The sequence below is a fragment of the Mandrillus leucophaeus genome, unplaced genomic scaffold (assembly GCF_000951045.1).
Source record: "Mandrillus leucophaeus isolate KB7577 unplaced genomic scaffold, Mleu.le_1.0 Scaffold2, whole genome shotgun sequence".
NCBI classification, from domain to species: Eukaryota; Metazoa; Chordata; class Mammalia; order Primates; family Cercopithecidae; genus Mandrillus; species Mandrillus leucophaeus.
Window position 1 is genome coordinate 12,644,859 of NW_012102031.1, and position 20,630 is coordinate 12,665,488.

Here is a 20,630-nt window from a genome sequence, read left to right on the forward strand (position 1 = left end):
CCAGGTCCAGAGAACGTCAGAAAGGATTGCCCCACATATAGCATTAATGGCACTGCTCAAGGAAAGGAAAGAGAGGTACTCAGAGTTTTAAAAAAGGCCTGTTGGGTTGGTCTGAGTACAATGGTGTTTACAAGTAATTGATCACTACCAGTTATAGATTTCTTTGTTCCTTTTCCACTCCCACAATTTCACTTCACTAGCCTAAAAAAAAAAAAAAAGAAACAAAAGAAAAAAAGGAAAAAAATAAAGAGGCCTGTTGGGAAGGCTTGGGAGGACTGGTCAGCCATGTGTCCAGGAGATCCACAGATCCTGGCCAGCCACCTAATCACACCAGCACAATTACTGACAGAGCTACTTTCAGTTTTGTCACTGGCCTCCATTGCACAATCCCAGGTTCCAGCTTTAAGCAGCTTCCTGTTGTCCTGGGCACCTGAGGGTCTGTCAGAAGGTTAACAGAGGTAGGATTATGGATGTGGCTGCAGACAGGAGAATGGGATAATGTAAGGGGGAGATGAAGGGAGGAGTTTAGGGTGGACCCCAGCAATTTCTCCATTCAATATCCAGCCCCACCCCGTGACAAGGAAAACAAAGGTATTGGGGGAAGGGGAGAAGAAAAGTCACTTCCTTTATTGTAACTGTAGCCCAGCTGGGTAAGAGTAAGGCTGGAAGGGGGCCATGAAGAATGAATTTCTCTGAGTAGCACAGAGGGAGAGTCCTGCTCCCAGCAGGCCTGCACTACTCAGGTACTCTAAATTCATCAGAGAAACACTGGTAAGCTGGTGTGGAAGAGATCTTACAAGACCATTCAGGTTGATGCCCCTTGTTCCTCAAAACCCAGGTTATCTCTGGGGTCAGACAAATACAATCCTTTCTAGCCCTGAAGATTTTCCTCCAACTGGGGCAAAAGTCAAATTAGATCCAAAAGACAGTCACTCTTCTCAGGGCAAATTACCAGACTCTATCTGAGGGTGCCATGCCATCCAGTGTGAATTTACCAGGGGAAAGCTCAGAAGTCAGGAGATGTGCTCCTTCAGTACAGCTAGATTAGAGTCTCTGTCCTCAAGGTAAACCTGCAACTAGGAGACAGAACCTAGATACTCTGTTTCCTCCACGGGAATGATATTTGGCTTGATTGTGTCAGGGCAGTTCAAAGTTGCCCTTAATCCCTGGGGCTCCACATCAGATAACCAATGAACGTGTAATAAGAGAAATGGATACATGTAGGTGTATATAGACACATACTCACAGCATAATATAAAGCGACAGTTAATGATTATTAAGGGTTTTTTTTTTTTCCATTTGTTTTGAGACGGGGGTCTCACTTTGTCCCCCAGGCTGGAGTACAGTGGCATGATCACGGCTCATTACAGCCTTGATATCCTGGGCTCAGGTAATCATCCCTCCTCAGCCTCCCAAGTAGCTGGGACTAAAGGTACGTGCCATCACGCCTGGCTAATATTTTTGTGTTTTTTGTAGAGGTGGAGTTTTGCCATGTTGGCCAGGCTGGTCTCAAACTCCTGGGCTTAAGCGATCCTTCTGCCTTGGCCTCCCAAAGTGTTAGGATTACAGGCATAAGCCACCATGTCTGGCCCTATTAAGGGTTTTCTATATGTCAGATACTATGCTAGTCACTTTGTATAGGTTATCACATTTAATCCTCACTAACAACCACGTGGCATGAGTAATATTCTTATCCTCATTTTACAGATTGGTGCCTGAAGCTCAGGGAAGTCACTTAAGGCTAGTTAATAAATTGCAAAGTCAGGACTTAAAACCATAGTCTCATTCCATAGCCTGTACTCTTAGTTGCTTTTTTTTTTTTTTTTTTTGAGACGGAGTTTCCCTCTTGTTGCCCAGGCTAGAGTGTAATGGCACAATCTCGGCTCACCGCAACCTCCGCTTCCTGAATTCAAGCGATTCTCCTGCCTCAGCTTCCCAAGTAGCTGGGATTACCACCATGCCAAGCTGATTTTTTCTGTATTTAGTAGAGATGGGGTTTCACATGTTGGTCAGGCTGGTCTCAAACTCCTGACCTCAGGTGCTCCACCTGCCTTGGCCTCCCAAAGTGCTGGGATTACAGGCATGAGCCACCATGCCTGGCCTGCCTGTACTCTTATTTACCATGCTAACATATCTTACTTCCTCTTTATGTGTCTGTGTACATGTTTATCTTTCTTTCTGTCTCTGTCTTTCTCTCTCTCTCTCACACACACACACACGCATGCACAGAGCTACCAAGCTAGCATCTGACTAGACGTACAAATAACCCAAGACTTCAGTTCTAAGACCAGCTCTTGTCATCCATGGCCTAGGCAACCCTGAGCAAGTCTTTTTGGTTTCAGGCCTGTCGTCTATGATATAAATGGGTTATACCATATAGTACGTGGTTTCTTCTAGTTCTGAAGTTTTTTAGCTCTAGAAGAATCCAGAAATTCCAAATATTAACTTGCTCTACCCTGTCCTACTTATTTTGGATAGAAAATATTCATATACATAGGAAAACATCAAAAACATATATGAACATATGGGTTACATGCCAAGGCAAGACCCAATCTGTGAATTCATTGGGCTTTGATGTTACTTATTAGTCTCAGCTATAAAATGAAAGGGCCAGTCAAAGGCTTTAACTATAAGGTCCCTTACAGCTCTGACACTCTCTGCTCCTATCATACTAAAAGGAACAGAAAAGACAGAACCAACTTCCCTGGGAGTAAAAGGGGCAAGAACCAAGGCAATAAGATCCACAGAAAAGACTTGAGAGCTCTGAGTCATAGCTGAAAGGAAAGGATAATAATGCTGGTTCCTCTCCAACTCTTCCAGAGGCCAGATGTCTCCAGGCCAATCCCGTACATGGTTCCCAGGGAAAAGGCAAGTGTTGAAAGGTCAACTCAATTACTTGGTATAAGCACAGGGATGCTTTACAACAAGAGCTATGTGCGGGAGTTGGAATCTACAACACAAGGTGCCTGTCTAGTCTATCTCATTCTGTGCTCTTATATCTCAGATACAAGTCTATCTTATATCTGTGCTCATGTGATATAAGCACAGCCCCACCACTTCAGACCTTGGGGGCCAGGCATGCCCATTCAGCCTCTGAAGTGGACCGCTCTTCTTTCCACCAACAAATTGCAACTATTTTACGTTGTGAATAATACAAAGACAAGTTCCCACCCTTGAGGATTCCAATTTGATGGGAGGAAAGAATAACCATTCACTGGGTATCTACCATGTACTGGGTACACTGCATGTATTATTTCGTTCAATCTCAACAAGATTATTACCATTCATTTTCCAGATGAGGAAATTGAGCCTCAGACAGCAGGAACAAATTTGATTTGAAGTCTGTATAATTTTAAAGAAACTGAGCTGCCTACAAAAATAATGTAGCTATAGGCAGGGCACGGTGGCTCATGCCTGTAATCCCAGCACTTTGGGAGGCCGAGGCAGGTGGTTCACCTGAGGCCAGGAGTTCAAGACCAGCCTGGCCAACAAGGTGAAACCCTGTCTCTACTAAAAATACAAAACTTTGCTGGGCGTGGTGGCAGGTGCCTGTAGTCTCACCCACACAGGGGGCTGAGGCAGGAGAATTGCTTGAACTCAGGAGGCAGAGGTTGCAATGAGCCGAGATCGCACCACTGCACTCCAGCCTGGGCAACAGAGCTAGATTCTGTCTCAATAATAATAATAATAACAATAATGTAGCTATAATAAAGCTAGTAACAAAAAGTAGGAACCTAGGGAGGCATTCTGTGGTGAGGAAGAGCTGGCTCGGCCAACCACATTAAAAACAACTCTTGGCTGGGCGCAGTGGTTCACGCCTGTAATTCCAGCACTTTGGGAGGCCGAGGTGGGTGGACCATTTTGAGGTCAGGAGTTCAAGACCAGGCTGACCAACATGTTGAAACCTCATCTCTACTAAAATACAAAAATTAGCTGGGCATGGTGGCAGGCGCCTGTAATCTCAGCTACTTGGGAAGCTGAGGCAGAAGAATCACTTGAACCCAGGAGGCGGAGGCTGCAGTGAGCCAAGATCGCACCACTGCACTCCAGCCTGGGCAACAGTGAGACTCCCTCTAATAAAATAAAATGAAATAAAATAAAATAAGAATAAAAACAACTCTTGAAGTACCTGCATAATCTGTAGTGCAGCCACAGGAAAGTCACTCTTCCTGGGCCTCAGTTTCCTCACCCATAAAGTGAAGGATATGGGACAACTCTGGAAAGGGCTGCTCTCATCCCCCCACCCTGTCTCCAGCTGGCCCATTTGTGGCTCTTCCAATTTAACCTGGGTTCAGGGGGGCCACACTTAAGGTTTGGTCATGAGCTCTTCCTTGGTACATTCCTTTCTCCACCCTAAGATTGAGATTCTCAACTCAGAAGCTTGTTTCTCTGTTTTCCACCAGAACACGAAATAGTGCTTGGCCCATAGTACACTGGTAAAGACAGGAAGATACGCCCACCTACCGGAAGCAAGAGCCGTGCCAGGTTTCGTTGACAGTCCTGTACCATATCTGGCTTGGAGCAATGCGGTCCCCACAGCCTGGACACCTCCAGACATCTTCACCTGCACACAAAACCAAGAGGTTGAGAGGCCCAAAGCAGCAGGAGGCAAAGGGACAGGGTTCCTACCATGTAGAATAAGAGCATCTCATTTGAATTAATAGCATCTAATTTGAAAGGGTTAGGCCAATGCTCTGCTAGATGCACAGTTTCTGCCTCCACAAGATCTCTGGTAAGCACTTGTCCAACCTCTGCTCATCTCTCCAGGGACAAGGAACTCATGACCTCAAAAGTAGTCTCATTCCATTTTCTAAAAATGGTTCTGATTATCCTTTTTTCTACGGAAACGAAACTTGCCTTTTTCTAGAACTTTCAGCCTTTGCTTATAGCTCTGAGAAGAAACAAACACAATCTCCTTCTTTTCAGTGTCAGCCCTTCCTATGACTATTCCCAGCCAACAGCCAGAAACTTCTCCTCTCTGGGTTAAACACGTTACTGCCTTTTCCTGTACCTCAAAAGCCCTGTTTTTTCAGATTTTTCCATCACCTAGTCCAAGGGCTCATTTATTCAACCAACATCATTGGTCCTCTAGATCAGCAGTCCCCAACCTTTTTGGCACCAGGCGCCAGTCTCATGGAAGATAATTTTTTCACGGACCCGAGGCTGGAGGTTGGGGGACACGGGAGATGATTTTGGTATCAAATTGTTCCAACTCAGATCATCAGCCATTAGTGAGATTCTCATACAGAGCATGCAACCCAGATCCCTTGCATGTTCAGTTCACAATAGGGTTCACACTCCTATGAGAATCTAATGCCACCACTGATCTGACAGGAGGCGGAGCTCAGGCAGCAATGCTCACTGGCCCGCCGCTCACCTCCTGCTGTGCAGCCTGGTTCCCAACAGGCCACAAACCCGTACCAGTTGGCAGTCCAGCGGCTGGAGACCCCTGTTCTCTTAGATACAAAGCTCTTTGTACGTTGGAGGCTGTTAGATTACATAATCTCTGCTCCTTAAGAAGGAAATCCACTGGAAAAGAACTGCTCTTTCATACTGTTCATTTTTCACTTGGATGTTATTTCAGAGATAGAATCAAAATAGTATTTTAGTTCAGAAAAAGAAAAGTAATTCGTATAAAAGGGAAAGAACATTTAATGAATGCCTCATATATGTCAAGAACTCTGCTAGGTGCTTTCATAGACCTAACCTCATTTAATTCTCAAAATAATCCTGTGAGACAGGTATTATTATATTCACTTAATGGATATGAAAATTAAAACTTGGGGCGGGGGGCAGGGTTGACTGGCTAAGTGGTAGATCTAGCATTCAAACTCAGGTCTGGCTCATTCTAAAGCTTCTGTTCTTTCCATTCTACCGTGTCAACTCTTGTTCACTCCAATGAGGGGAACCAGGAAAGTCTTTGTAGAGGAAGCTGACACTTGAGCTGAGCCTTGCAAGCTAGGGAAGACTTACCTACCACTGGCTGAGAAAGGAGGGTGAAGGGTTGTGCGAGTTGAGAGACCAGCATAGACAAAAGCACAGTCGGTCCATGTACCTTCAAAAAAGAGAGGCCCCAAACAAAATACAATACTCCTGGTATGGCTCAGATGACAACTTCTTGAAATAAAGAGGACAGCTGAGATCAAGCTGTGGTACCTGACTCAGCCCTAGAAAGCAGGACAAGGTTGTTACAAGACTCCCTTGTGTGCTCTGTGTATGCAGCTTTGTTCTCTCTGGGTAACTCCAGACTGCCACAGGCACAGTGACAGTCACCGAACCCTGTTTCACAGGCACAGGGGCCATGAATAGACAAAGCACAGCTCCCGGCACTTCAAGACTGCTCAACATCATTCTGGAGCGGCCAATGTATACAGTTGTCCTCCTTGTTCCCCAGAGAAGAGTTAAATAAGCTGGCAAGAGGCCTTAAAATACCACCTCAACCTACCCAATTCCTCTCTTCTCATGCCTCAGTAATGGGATAAATATATGCCCATCATTCATTCTTCCTGGGTCTAAAATCCTCAGACTCCTTGTCAAGAGGGGCCTTTTTGGTTTTTGGGTGGCAGTGGTCAGAAAGTATGCCATCACTCTCACAAACTCCAAGGTAGAAAGTCTGAGAGACTCATTCAAACCAATCCCAGGTTGGGTTACAGACAGCAGGCAAAAAATGAATTAGTGAGAGATTTTAATGAACACAAACATCCAAACGAATCTTCCAAGTTTTGGAAATATTTTCGGAACTCTTACATGTAAGAGCTTTCAGGGTCAGTTTATGAGCTGCATGTCCCACCTCCAGCAAATCCCATTATTTTAGAGCCGCACCTTGTTTCTTGTTTTTACTTTTTAACCCAAAAGCAATAGTCTCTAACCTGACCACCCACTTACTCAACAATTCAATCTCTTGGCTCTGAATGACTTCTATTTCCAAAATTTAAACAGGATCAGGACTTTCCACTATGAGGATATTCAAGATAACTTGTTATTGCCACACCCTCCAGAGCTTGCCCTGCTTTCTCCAGTCTTGGGAAACTCAAAGACATTCAGTTAACACTTACTTTAGTACCTGCTCTGGGTTAAGCATGAAAGACCCAAAAATCAAGACCCTCTACTCCTCTCATATCCACCTGGTTTCACTTTCCAAATGTCTCTCTAGTCCTTCCCTGTCCTTCACCCCAGCCCTACTTCAGATCTTTGGCTTCTTTTCCCTATCTACTGTACTCGTAGCTGGCTCATCCACACTGCAAGCTATCTCAGCTCCAGGTTAGACTCCCCAGTGTCCACTGAACACAGGCTGGGCTACTCAGTATGACACGCCTGTTCTGGATCCCATTCCATCTTACTTCTTAGAAGAAGTGCACTTTTAGTTATCTTTACAGCACCCCTCTCCCTCACTGGTTCCTCATTATTATTTAAGTAAGTTCAAGTCACTGCCATCAAAAAAACCTCTGGTACTCTTGCTTCAGCAGCACATACATTAAAATTGGACTGAGACAGGGAAGGTTAGCATGGCCCCTGCGCAAGGATGACATGCAAACTCCTGAAGTGTTCTACATGTTAAATCTAATTTTAAAAAAACCAAACCTCTGGATCCCATTTTCTCCTCTAGCTACCACACTTGTTTCTCCCCTAGCTACCACACTTGTTTCTCCCCTTCACAGCCACACGTATGAAAAAGTTGTCTTGGGAGGCCGAGGTGGGTGGATCATTTGAGGTCAGGAGTTTGAGACCAGCCTGGCCAACATGGTAAAACCCCACCTCTACTAAAACTACAAAAATTAGCCAGGTAAGGTGGTGCGCGCCTGTAGTCCCAGCTACTCAGGAAGCTGAGATTGCAGGAAGAATCACTTGAACCCAGGAGGTGGAGGTTGCAGTAATCTCGCCACTGCACTCCAGCCTGGGCGACAGAGCGAGACTCTGTCTCAAAAATAAATAAATAAATAAAAGAGGCCGGGCGTGGTGGCTCACACCTGTAATCCCAGTACTTTGGGGGGCCAAGGTGGGCGGATCACCTGAGGTCGGGAGTTTGAGACCAGCCATGACCAACATGGAGAAACCCCATCTCTACTAAAAATACAAAATTAGCCAGGCATGGTGGTGCATGCCTGTAATCCCGGCTACTGGGGAGGCTGAGGCAGGAGAATGGCTTGAACCTGGGAGGCAGAGGTTGCAGTGAGCTGAGATCTCGCTATTGCACTCCAGCCTGGGCAATAAGAGCAAAACTCCGACCAAAAAAAAAAAAAAAAAAGAAAAAAAGTTGTCTACACATCACTGCCCTCATTTCCTCACTTCCCACTTTCTGCATAATGCACTGCAATCTGGCTTCCACCCCCACCATTTCTCTGAAACTGTCACACCGAGGTCAACAGCAACAGTAACTGCTTATTGCTAAATTCAATGGACCCGCTTCAGTCATTCTTTCAGCAAATATTTATTGCATGCCAACTATGCATCTGACACTGTTTTGGGGAAAGAGGAGCAAACAAGAGGGAGATTTAACACAAAGCAAATATTAAACAATAATATAATTATTTATTGAGGGCCGGGCACAGTAGCTCATGCCTGTAATCCTAGCACTTTGGGAGGCCGAGGCAGGTGGATCACAAGGTCAGGAGTTCGAGACCAGCCTGGCCAATATGGTGAAATCCTGTCTCTACTACAAATATAAAAATTAGCCAGGCATGGTGGTGGCCGCCTGTAGTCCCAGCTACTTGGAAGGCTGAGGCAAGATAATTGCTTGAACCCGGGAGGCAGAGGTTGCAGTGAGCCAAGATCATGCCACTGCACTCCAGCCTGGGCGACAGAGCAAGATGCTGTCTCAAAAAAAATTAATAATAATTATTATTATTTATTTATAATTGGGGCAAGTGGTACAAAGATATCAAGTTCATAACTAGGAAAACAAGGGCAGGCAAAGTATTCCTTGAGGAAGTAATTTCCAAGCTGAGCTCTAAAGGATAAATACAAATTAACTAGGCAAAAAAGGGGGAAGGAAGTTGATAACACTGGAGATGGGGGACATGTGTGAATGCTCTGGAGCAGGAACAAAAACTTCTCACACATCATTAAAGTTGGCTATTGCTACCTCCAAAAGACTAGCAAACCATGTCTGGCCCCTGGTCTGCTACAATCCTTAAATAAACAATTACTGAAAGAGCAAATGGTCCTTACAATGTGGTCCCAAAGTACCCTTCTCTCTCACCATTCCTCACAAAAGAAGGCTCTAGTTACATGTTGACCTATTTTCTATTCCTGCCACCTTTATTCATGTACTTGCATCCTGACATTCACACCTCAAGTTATTCTTTATGTATAAGACAGCTTCTCTATCTTTTCCCTTAATCAAATTTCTTTTTTTTTTTTTTTTTTTGAGATGGAGTTTTGCTTTTGTTGCTCAGGCTGGAGTGCCATGGTGCGATCTCAGCTCATCACAACCTCCGCGTCCCGGGTTCAAGTGATTCTCCTGCCTCAGCCTCCTGAGTATAGCTGGGATTACAGGCATGCACCACCACACCCAGCTAATTTTGTATTTTTAGTAGAGATGGAGTTTCTCCATGTTGGTCAGGCTGGTCTCAAACTCTCAACCTCAGGTGGTCTGCCCGCCTCGGCCTCCCAAAGTGCTGGGATTATAGGCATGAGCCACCGCTCCCGGTCCCTGAATCAAATTTCTATCCTTTCTTTAAAGTTCCCTAAAATCAGGCATGTTTGTTTCATTTTGTCTTTACCTATTTTACATAATTTGTTATTTAATTACAGTTCATTGCATATGTTTCTGTCTCCTTCAGTCCCTCTATCTCCACTCTCCTCCCCCATACCCCATTCAGAGAACTAAGGTGCAGGAATTGTATCTTTATTATGTTCTTATCTCCAGGGCCTAACCTTGGGCCTGGTACAAAACAGACATTCCTTTGTGTGGTGAACCCAACTGAAAATTTGGATTCAACTGCCAGCTATAAAAGCAATTTCCAAAGATAAGCTCCAAAGGTCAGCACAGATGATTCCACTGGAATAACTGTCCTGGCTCCCAGATTACCTATGAGTAGTCTCATGTGGATAAACCTGGCCTCAGTTTGCCTATTATGCATTCACACTGCTTTTCTGTTAGAAAGTACCTGAGCAAAGATAATCACCCAAAGCACACAGCCTCCTAAGCCCAGACCCTCTTTAAGAGAACACTTTTGGACTCTTTAGCTCTCTTACAGTCTTAAAATTCATTGATCTAATTATCTTACCACCTTTATTCTAGGAAATGTAAAAGAAATGTAATACTGCAGTGCAAAGTCTTAGGGATTTCTGTGAAGCCTAGTGGAGGACCAATCCAAAGTCCAGTCAGCTTGGGAAGTTCTTCCTTAGGAAAATATCTCATTGTACCAGGCTGTTCATTCTCTCCCTCTAGTGTTTACCTCTCATATTTGCAGACTTATCAACAGTGGCTACTGATTGTTACGAGTCCAGAAAAGGAGTTTGATTAAGTAAATGTTCACAGCACCCTCAAACAATAAAGGACCTTATTAGGTGCTTAATAAACAGAAAACTGTTTTCAGTTATTACTGGAATTTGTTGCTTTTAGTAAGTGTAACTGTGCAACATAAGGTGAGCATTGCAACAAATGGCTCATTATAGAGGTTCTCACCTTTAAGACCTTTTCAGTCTTGGTATAAAATACATTCACTTTACATTCACTTTATGTATGCTTCTCTCTCTCAACTTAATTAGCAATGTGGCCCTCAAACAATCTGTGAATCCACTGGGGCAGGCACAAAAAAAAAAGAAGAAAAATAGAGTTGCCTAACCATCACAAAGCTATTGAAAGATGGCCCAGCAGGGACTCAAACCCATGCTCAGAGACTACCACGCCAGTCATATCTTTAACACCCTATGCAGCCTCAGACAAGTCGAAACTTGCTCAAGAACACACAGCTATTCAGTGGAAGGGCTTGGCCTAGTATCCCCGCACAGAGACAATGCAGTCCCCACAATGTTCACCTTAAACTTGGTCTAAAAGCTTGGTTTCTGCAAATGAGTCCTTTTTAGGCTTTAAAATGGTGAGAAATCCTCAAGTACTGAGAGCTCATGAGACTCTGACGCCTAGCTTAAATCAACATCCTATCCTTTCATTTAAAAAATCTTTGAAGCTTCTCATGTTCCACCAGACAATGAGAACCAGGAACAAAACTCAGCCAGTTCAGTGCAGCATAAAACAAGTATGGTAACCACTGGGCCCCTTGGGAACTGGCGGGTCAGGTGTATAAATCCCACTTGTTCTGGGACAAAGCAGAAAGCAGAAGGGCAGGGCAGCAGCTGCTGGGGAATAGCCAAGAGAAAAAGATCACATTTTAATGAAGTGACTATCAAAAGGACTAACAGTAATGATTAACATTCCTCTAGATACTCTCCCTGTAACCCAAAGGGTTTTCTTCCTCACGAGCTTACCAAATTTTACCAAAAGGAGTGTCTCAGGAAAAAAAAAAGATTAGATGATTTTTAAAAGAGCTTGCAAGCTTCTCTAAACCTTATTGTTCTTTTACAAAAGGAGGGATAAAGTGATTTCTTCCAGCTCTGAGAGACTGACACCAAACCAAGGGCCTCTCCTTTTTCAGGTTAAGGCACAGACACAGGTATCTCAGAAAGTTTCCTTCTTGTTGTTCTCTTCTTCCCTTCTTTAGTTTATTTGGAAAAATTTGTGAGGGGTAATATACGTGTGTTTGAAACCTGGATCTGTCACTGTTTGCCTCGGTGTCCTTGGGCAAATTATTTGACCTCTCTGAGCTTGTCTCCTAATCTTTAAAAAGAGGATAATACCACCTACTTTACAGGATTACCAAGTGGATTAATAGAAATAATGTAATAGATGTGAAAATATCTCCCATGGTGCCAGGCACTTAGTTGGACCGATTTGTGAGTAACTTCTCTTCCTTCCTGCATGTGTATCTAGGAAGTTGGCGGGGGAAAAGGTTAAGCTGAATATAGAAACTTCTAAAATCTGAAGGGAAGGTTTTCAAAACAAACTCAGCAAATTTTTTTCTATGTGCCCATGTGCAAGGCACAGACTAGGACAGGAATTACTGGGGCCCTTGGTGAGTACTCATGGGGTGTGAAGGACATGGATATATACAGAAATAACATGTCAGAGAGGGACAAACCAGGTGCTACAGGCAAGGCAAGCTCAGTACAGTAATAGAATACACTGCAGAGTGACAAATGAAACAGATGGTTCTTATGGCTTTCAGGCCACCCAGGCTGTAACTTCCAACCAGAAGTTCACTTAACTGTGAATGAGTAGGCATTTTCTTATCTACGGAGGGCCTATAAAAAAATCTTTATCAGAGAACTGGTTAACCAATTGATATATTCTCATATAGCAGTTCTCTCCCAGTTGTCAATGATAGGGGAAAAAAAATACTCTGTGCCAGGCAATGTCCTAAGCACTTTGCAAGTATGAACTAACTGAATACAAAGATCCCATGAGACCAGGACTAGTCTTGAAGAACTATTACTGTTCTCATTTTACGGAAGAGGAAACTGAAATACTCCGCTAGTAAGTGTTTGAGCTGGGATTAGACCATAGGTCTAGTCTCCAAAGCCTGTCATTTTTTTTGAAACGGAGTCTCGCTGTCACTCAGGCTGGAGTGCAGTGGTGCTCACTGCAACTTCCACCTCCCGGGTTCAAGCAATTCTCTGCCTCAGCCTCCCAAGTAGCTGGGATTACAGGTACCTGCCACCATGCCTGGCTGATTTTTGTATTTTTAGTAGATACTGGGTTTCACCATCTTGGCCAGACTGCTCTTGAACTCCTGACCTCGTGATCCATCCGCCTCAGCCTCCCAAAGTGTTGGGATTACAGGCATGAGCCACTACATCCGGATCAAAGCCTGTCTTTAACTACATTTTAGACGTTCTTTCCTGGACAAAACAAATTACAGGCAGAAAGACATGATAAAAAAGAATTCCAGGGTGAATGTTCAATGAACACTTTAATGAAACCAGGCATTGGTTTCATGTTCTAGTTAATATTCAATGTAAACTAATAGGTAAAATAGTCTAATTCTTTCTACTACATAAAGATAGATCAAGGATGAGAAAGAAGGTAGACTTGTAAGAGACTGCTACAGTTTTAGGTCCTCTCACTGAAATAAGATGTGTGACAGTGGGCCCTATTAGCCCCACTCAAGGTTACAGTAACAAGAAGCCAGCCCTGTTCTGGGAATCAGCTCAGCCTCCAGAAGATGCAGAAAATCCACCACGAATGTGGAAAACCTAATACGGCCCCTTGATCATGATAGATTTTTATTTAGTTTTGAAATCTTGTAGTCATTTTGGACCCTATCCTGGTCTATCACATATCCAGGCCCATCCAAGTCACCCTGGCCTGCCTATGTCAGGAGGCATCTTTTATTGGTTGGTGCCTTCTTCATTCCTGCCCTAAGACCTCGTCTCAGGGCCCACTGTACCCACCTCCAGATTGGTGGCCCTGTGCCCACATCATGACTGTTCCTTTCTCTAAACCTATGGTGTCTACTGTAGACTAGAAACTTCCAAAATCCTCAACCTGGCACTAAACCCTCTAGTCTGGTTGCACCCACCTTCTCAGCTGTACCTTCCATTTCCTATGAATCTTCCACCTCCCAATCCTTGCCTCTACCACATGTATTTGCCACCCTTTATGAAGACCTGAAACTTGCCTTCTTTTGTCTCCTACTCCCAAAGTTTCTTCCCTACTAAGATATCATCTTCCCCACCTTCTTTAAGTCTATTTAAGATTTCTAAAATCTTAAACCACTTCAAGAAGTATTCCCTAACCAAAACTGATGGCCACCCTGGATGCCCTGCTATTCTTTAAACATGCCAAATGCATTCCCTGACAACTCACTTCTCCTATCCCCTTATCCTACTTCACTTATCTTCAATGGATTTATCCCTGAATATGATGTTCATATATTTACTTGCTGTCTATCTCTTCCCACCAGAACATACACTACATGATGGAAGGGATTTGGTCTATCTTGTTCCTTGCTGTATCCCTAGGGGCCAAAAGTGTTTGGCACATAGCAAGAACTCAGTTGTGGAATAAATATATGAAGAGAATTCTCCCTCACCTTTGAAATTCTATGATGTTATCATATGCAGGCCTTATAACAGCTTGTCTTATCAATTTTTTTCTTTTTTTTTAAGAGACGAGACCTTGCTATGTAGCCCAGGCTGGAGTGTGGTGGCTTTTCACAGGTGCAATCCCACTACTGATCAGCATGGGACTTTTGTTTTTTGCCTTAATTACCTTAACCAGACAGTAAGTTTCTCAAAGGCACAAACTATATATAACTCATTTCCACAAATACTTATTAAGGTTTTACCATGTGCCAGACCCCATATGTCTTAAGCAGCCTGGAAAAATTGGAAAGAACACTGAAGAACTCCTACCTTGGTTCTGGCTCTACCACTAGTTGAGTGACCCTGGACAACTCCATTTTCTTCCATGAGCCTCAGTTTCTTCATATGTAAAACAAGGAGACTACATTATCTCAAAACCTCTCCTGGCTCTAACACCTGTTAAAATTTATAAGAGGTAAAACTTGGTCCTGCCCAGTGCCACAGACATCACAGGCACTCAGTAAATATTTGATTTCTTTGTTGTTGATTCTCCGGTTACACAAGGAATCCGAGGTGTCTCAGAACATGGTTTGGATGGAGTAACAAGTGAAAGTTTAAGTCCCACTTCCTTCTCAGACTCCGTAGTCAATTTCATTCTGCTATTTGTGCTACAGAGAGGAGGAAGCACTAAACCTGAAGTTGGAAAATATGAACTCTGACTACCACCACTTATTTAGCTATGGAACCTTGCCATTTCTGGGCCTTAGTCTCATCTATAAAAAAGCCACACTTGGCCGGGTGCGGTGGCTCACACCTGTAATCCTAGCACTTTGAGAGGCCAAGAGGGGCGGATCACAAGGTCAGGAGATCGAGACCATCCTGGCTAACACGGTGAAACCCCGTCTCTACTAAAAATACAAAAAACTAGCCGGGCGCGGTAGCGGGCGCCTGTAGTCCCAGTTACTCGGGAGGCTGAGGCAGGAGAATGGCGTGAACCCGGGAGGCGGAGCTTGCAGTGAGCCGAGATCGCGCTACTGCACTCCAGCCTGGGTGACAGAGCAAGACTCCGTCTCAAAAAAAAATAATAATAAATAAATAAAAAGCCACACTTGGCTGGGCGCAGTGGCTCGCGCCGGTAATCCTAGCACTTTGGGAGGCCAAGGTGGGTGGACTGCCTGAGCTCAGGAGTTTGAGACCAGCCTGGGCAACATGGTGAGAACCAGTCTCTACTAAAAATACAAAAAATTAGCTGGGCGAGGTAGCGCTTCCCTGTAGTCCCAGATACTCAGGAGGCTGAGGCAGAAGAATCACTTAAAGCCGGGAGGTGGAGGGTACAGTGAGTCTGGATCACGCCACTGTACTCCAGCATGGGCAACAGAGTGAGACTCTGCCTCCCCACCCCCCACAAAAAAAGCAAAAAACCATATTGACCTCCCAGCTCGAAGGCTCAAAGGCACTACATGCCTTCCTACCCTAGGGCCTTTTTATGCTGTTTCCTCTGCCTGGAATGTTCTGTGAGCTTTTTTTGCCAGACTAACTTTTACTTATCTCCAGGGGTCAGCATAAACTTGCAGTTTTAAGAAAAGTATTCCCTTCAAAAAAAAAAAAAAAGTAGAAGATGGGCATGGTGGTTTATGCCTGTAATCCCAGCACTTTGGGAGGCTGAGACAGGAGGATGGATTGAAACTAGGAATTCAAGACCACCATGGGCAACATAGTGAGACCCTGTCTCTACCAAAACAGAAAAATAGAGAATACCCCTCACCCCTGGTGCACTCTTACAGCACTTATCTCAGTTGTTTACCTCAACTATTATTTATTGCAATTGTTAACATTTATTGCAATTGTTATAATTATTTATTGTCCATTTTTAGGATTATAAGCACCACAAAGCCAAGAACTATGTCACCATTGTACTCTTCAGCATTTAGCTAAGAAGAATCCAACAAATATTCTTTGAATGAAAGAATGCATAAATTAGTGCATCTAGAGGCTTTATGCCTCTAGACTACTGTACTGTGAAACCTTTCACAAATTTCTAAGAAACAGGGTTCAAGACAGGCAACCTATATTACACAGCTGTTAGAAAAAGTTACTGGAAATCGGCCGGGCACGGTGGCTCACACCTGTAATCCCAGCACTTTGGGAGGCGGAAGTGGGCAGATCACAAGGTCATCAGGAGTTCAAGACTGGCCTGGTCAATATGGTGAAACCCCATCTCTACTAAAAATACGAAAACAATTAGCTGGGCGTGGTGGCAGGCCTCTGTTGTCCCAGCTACTCGGGAGGCTGAGGTGGGAGAATCGCTTGAACCCGGAAGGCAGAGGTTGCAGTGAGCCAAGATTGTGCCACTGCACCCCAGCCTGGGCGACAGAGCAAGACTTCCACTCAAAAAAAAAAAAAAAAAAGTTACTGGAGATATTTGAGTTGAGGAATTTTGTAAGCTTAAAAAAAAATCTTTTTTAAGAGACAAGGCTTTGTTTTTAAAAAGATGAGGTCTCGCTATATTGCCCAAGCCGGTCTCGAACTCCTGGACTCAAGCGATCCTCCTGCCCTGCCCTCCCAAAGTGCTGGGATTACAGGAAAATTTTTTTAGGCATTTCCACCCCTAGCCCTCTCCAGAAGTCTATTATCACCAATGAGGAGAAAATCCCATGCTCCCTTGGTGAGGAAGTGACCCACTGGTAGCCCAGTCCTTGTATTCAGGATGAAGGAAGTGACTGTCCACAGACGGAAAGCCAGGAAGCAGGGGGCAGATAGCCAGCCCCCCTCCACCTCAATAGCCTCTTGCCGCCTCTCTAAAGCTTCTGGACGCTGACCCTGGTGGACCCAGAGGCTGGGCCACCCACACAGGTGGCTGGGAAACATAGGAGACAGAAAGTTCCTGCTGCTGGGGGAACAGATGGGAAAGGCAGGAAGCTGCAGGGTGGTGTGTGAGGTGACGGGGAGGAGACAGCAGGCGCAGCTAACCCAACTCTGAAGTTACCCTTCACCTTTAAGACAACTCTTCCTTCCAGGAGGTGTTTGGCCGCATCCCTCTAGTCTTTAGTCTAGAGAGGCCAAGGGAGCTTCCGCGGGAGGACTCAGAAGCCCAGGCGGTCTACTTTCCTCACCTGTAGCAGAGATCTTTGAGCCCCAAAAAGAATGGTCCGATCTCTCCTTACTCTTAGTCCTATCCTAAACCTCATGGGGCTCCATACTCCCCTATATTCTGCAAAGAGCTCCCAGCCCCGGGGAAATCCCAGGCACCAAGATGCCCGCGAGAAGCCTTGGGTCCTGGCAGGGAAGTCACATCCTCCTTCATTTCCCTCAGAAAACCCAGAACCCTGGGTAACTCTCCTAATTGTCCTGAACCCTAGAGAATCCTGTACTCCTCAAATTCCACAGAGCTTCCACTCTAAGTGAACCCCATGCTTTTCAACTTCCTTAAAAAGGGTTTAATTTGGGAGTCTGCGGCCGCCAGGTTCTCCAAAAAGCTGGATTCCTGGCAGAGCCAGAATCTCTTCCTCCCGGGGACTTCAACTCCCGGGAAACCGCCCAACCCGTCTGCCCCTCCGAGCCCTCTATCTCCAGGACGCCCTGCCTCCCCATTCCCAGAGTCCCACCCTCCAAATGCCTGGGGAGCGCTGTGCCCACCCCGCCTCCCAGCTCTTCTGAGGAGCTGGAACCCACGAGGATCCAACCAGCCCAAAACACCCGAGAGACCGCCAGTTTCCCTCAGGCGCCATAGACCTGGGCTTCGGAGATAACAGCGGGACAGGGCGGAGCAGCCCTTCCTTACCCGCCAGCGCGGACATGGTCCCGGGAGCGCGGAAATGGGGAGGAGGAGGCGGGGGACACAGCAACTCCCCTCAGCTCTCTACAGCTCCCTTCTGCTCCTGCCGCCGCCGCCTCAGGCGCGGGAGGACCACAGCCCCAGGCGCAAACGGGATGCACTGCCTACGGCGCCCCGGGAGGACCAAACCACACCTGGCACAGGGGACTGCCCGCCGACGCCCCGCCCCGCCGCTCTCAGGCCCCGCCCCTAGGCTCTGGCTCTGGCTCTGTAGCGGCCCTGGCGCCCCCTAGTGCGAGCGGTGTACCCTCGAGGTGCTCCCGCTGGTAAGGTTGATTCTGCGTGGGCCAGAAGGCTCAACACGGATCTAGTCCGCACCCATCTAGTCGCCTTCATTTTACAGATAGGGAAAGTTAAGGATCAGAGGCCAAGTTCAACTACCTCGAAATGGCTTCGCTCATTAGGAGGACAGCTGGGATGGGAGCCCAGGCCTACTGACTGCCAGTCCAGAGCTCTTTCCAGTAGTGTTTGAAATCAGGAATATTACAATGGAGGAGCCAGGTCTATCCCACAAACAGCTTTGAGGATGGACTTTTCTTAGAAGCTTCTAGCTCAGAGAAACCACTTCTCTGCGCCACTATGAGTAAGCGGACAGTAAATAATCGCTAAGTCAAAGATGGCTGCAGGCGACCAACCAGCTTTCGAGGAGCAGATCCCCAGCCAGGCCAATTAGGTACAGAAATGAGCGCAGGACGCTGGAGCTTGTGCGCCCCATTGGAAGACGAGCACTCCTCTGCAGGAATATGGGCCTACCATTCCCAGGTCTTCCAACTTTTCAAAACATGCCAAAAATCCAGATGTTTAGGTGAAATTTGCCACTTTTAAAAATGTTGATAGCATCAAAAAGTTTTTAAAATGCCATGTAGACCAAATGAAACACACTTGGCCACTAGATTTGCCCTGTGGGCTGCCAGTTTAGAATCTTCTATGAGGAGGAGGGATCACAGGACTGAGTTAAGACAGCTGACTGGGTTATGGCTGCTGCTAGCTGGCTGAGTAGCTTTGAGAACCACTTCCGCTCATTAGGTTTGGAAGGAGATTGGGGTCCTCTGTGTGATTAAGGTATTAACACATCATCAGCCAGGTCAGCTGGTCCCTGATGACCCACCCTCCCATTGGATTCTCTCACCCTGGGTCTTTCACAATTGTCATTTCCTTAGATCAGATTTAGATCACGGGAAAAGTGTCCAAATGACCAGAAAGAGGATGGGGCCCAGGGAAATGGATTCTGTCCCCCGCGCCCCCCACCCCTAACCAAAGACAAAGTTCAACCCAACTGCCTCTGGTCCCAGCAGTTGGTTAAGTAAAGGCAAAGGCAAAGGCGAGCACAATTCTCTTTCTTCCTGCTCTAATTCAAACCGGATGCCAGATTTTTCTCCTCTGGGTGTGGCAGGTGGCTCACGATGTCCTGAGTGTGCACAAAGTGCTGGGGAGGCTCTGTTCCACTTCCGTTAATTCCTGGGAACTCTTTTCAGTACTCAGTTTTATAGTTTCTAAGGAAATCAGTATAGTAAACACAAGATTGTGTACTGCATTAAAGTGACAGGAATCCAGGGACTCTCCTGACAAGCTGCCTCATGGCTAGCAAACAGGGGACAGGGACTTTCCCCATCCTTCCTACAGAAAGATGTAACACTGTATTTTCCCAGGCAACAAAGCACTGGCATCCTGGGAACCAAAACCTCCTGGGTGTCTTCCCGCTCCCTCTGCTCCACACCAAGGCACCCAGGTCTATCTCTTCTCCCTCCTCATTCCCTCTCACATTCCACTTCCTCCTACCTCCAGCATCATGGTCTTCACCAGCAGGGAACTGGGGACTAGCCAAGTCCCCCAAGTTTCTCCTAGGGAAGTTCAGGCGACTCTGAGAAATGCAAGTTGAAAATGTAACGGAAGGGAATAGCTTTCTGTAGAAATGTTATAGCCAAGAGGTATATTGTTAATGTGGACCCAAAGAACATTCCGGAAATCACCTGTGAACTCAAGGGGTACTTCTGGAGGGTAGAGAAAGCCTGGGCAGGGAGTAGGCCAATTGAGTTTCAATAGCACCCAAGTTACCTGTCCACAGTTTGTTTCACTGGCCATGGCTTGATCAGTCCCTAGGGCCAGATCCTGCCAGCTGCCTCACAGTCAACTCTCTGAGTCTAGGATCCTGAAAACCTAGATCTTGAAAAACAACTCAAGGTTCTGCCCTCTTGAAGGTACTGGTCCACTGGTACCCAACCAGACTTGCCCAGTGTCACCTCCACTCGCTTCCAACTGAGCCAGTCTTGGCCCTCCCTGAATCATCCTACCCAAAACGGACTGGTTAATCTTCCAAAAGTATGTTTCTGGACCTGTCATCTCTCTGTTCAAAACTCTTCAACAGCACCCCATGGCCTACAAAATAAAAGCCAAACCAGCCCTCGTGAGCTGACTACATCTCCCACTGTGGACTTGTCTCTCTCTATTCCCTTCACTCCAGGACTCTGCTTTTTCCTGAGCGTATCCTGCCTTGCACCACTTGCCATTCCTACAACAACAAGCTCTCCATGTTCTCTGTAATTTTGTGCCCGACTCTGCCCAGAGTGCAGTCTTGTTTCTCAACTCTAGATGATCAGTAGTGGCTTCTATAACATCACAAAGTAGGACTATGAGACATTAGGTGCCTCCAGATGAGACACACCAAGTATATACTATCACCCATGACATAGTCTTTTTTTTTTTTTTTTTT

At 45.7% G+C, this 20,630-nt stretch overlaps 1 protein-coding gene across 1 annotated transcript in view; it reads right to left on the reverse strand.

Annotated features, from left to right (window-relative positions):
* Positions 1–18,098, reverse strand: part of LIMK2 (LIM domain kinase 2) — a 70,282-nt gene extending 52,184 nt beyond the window's left edge. The window contains exons 1-2 of the mRNA XM_011979029.1: positions 17,867–18,098; positions 4,465–4,564 (exon numbers count right to left, since the gene is read on the reverse strand). Coding sequence (XP_011834419.1) covers positions 4,465–4,564; positions 17,867–17,882 — 116 coding nt within the window. The 5' untranslated portion in view covers positions 17,883–18,098. The remainder of the gene's footprint in view (positions 1–4,464; positions 4,565–17,866) is intronic.
* Positions 18,099–20,630: the final 2,532 nt, after the last annotated feature.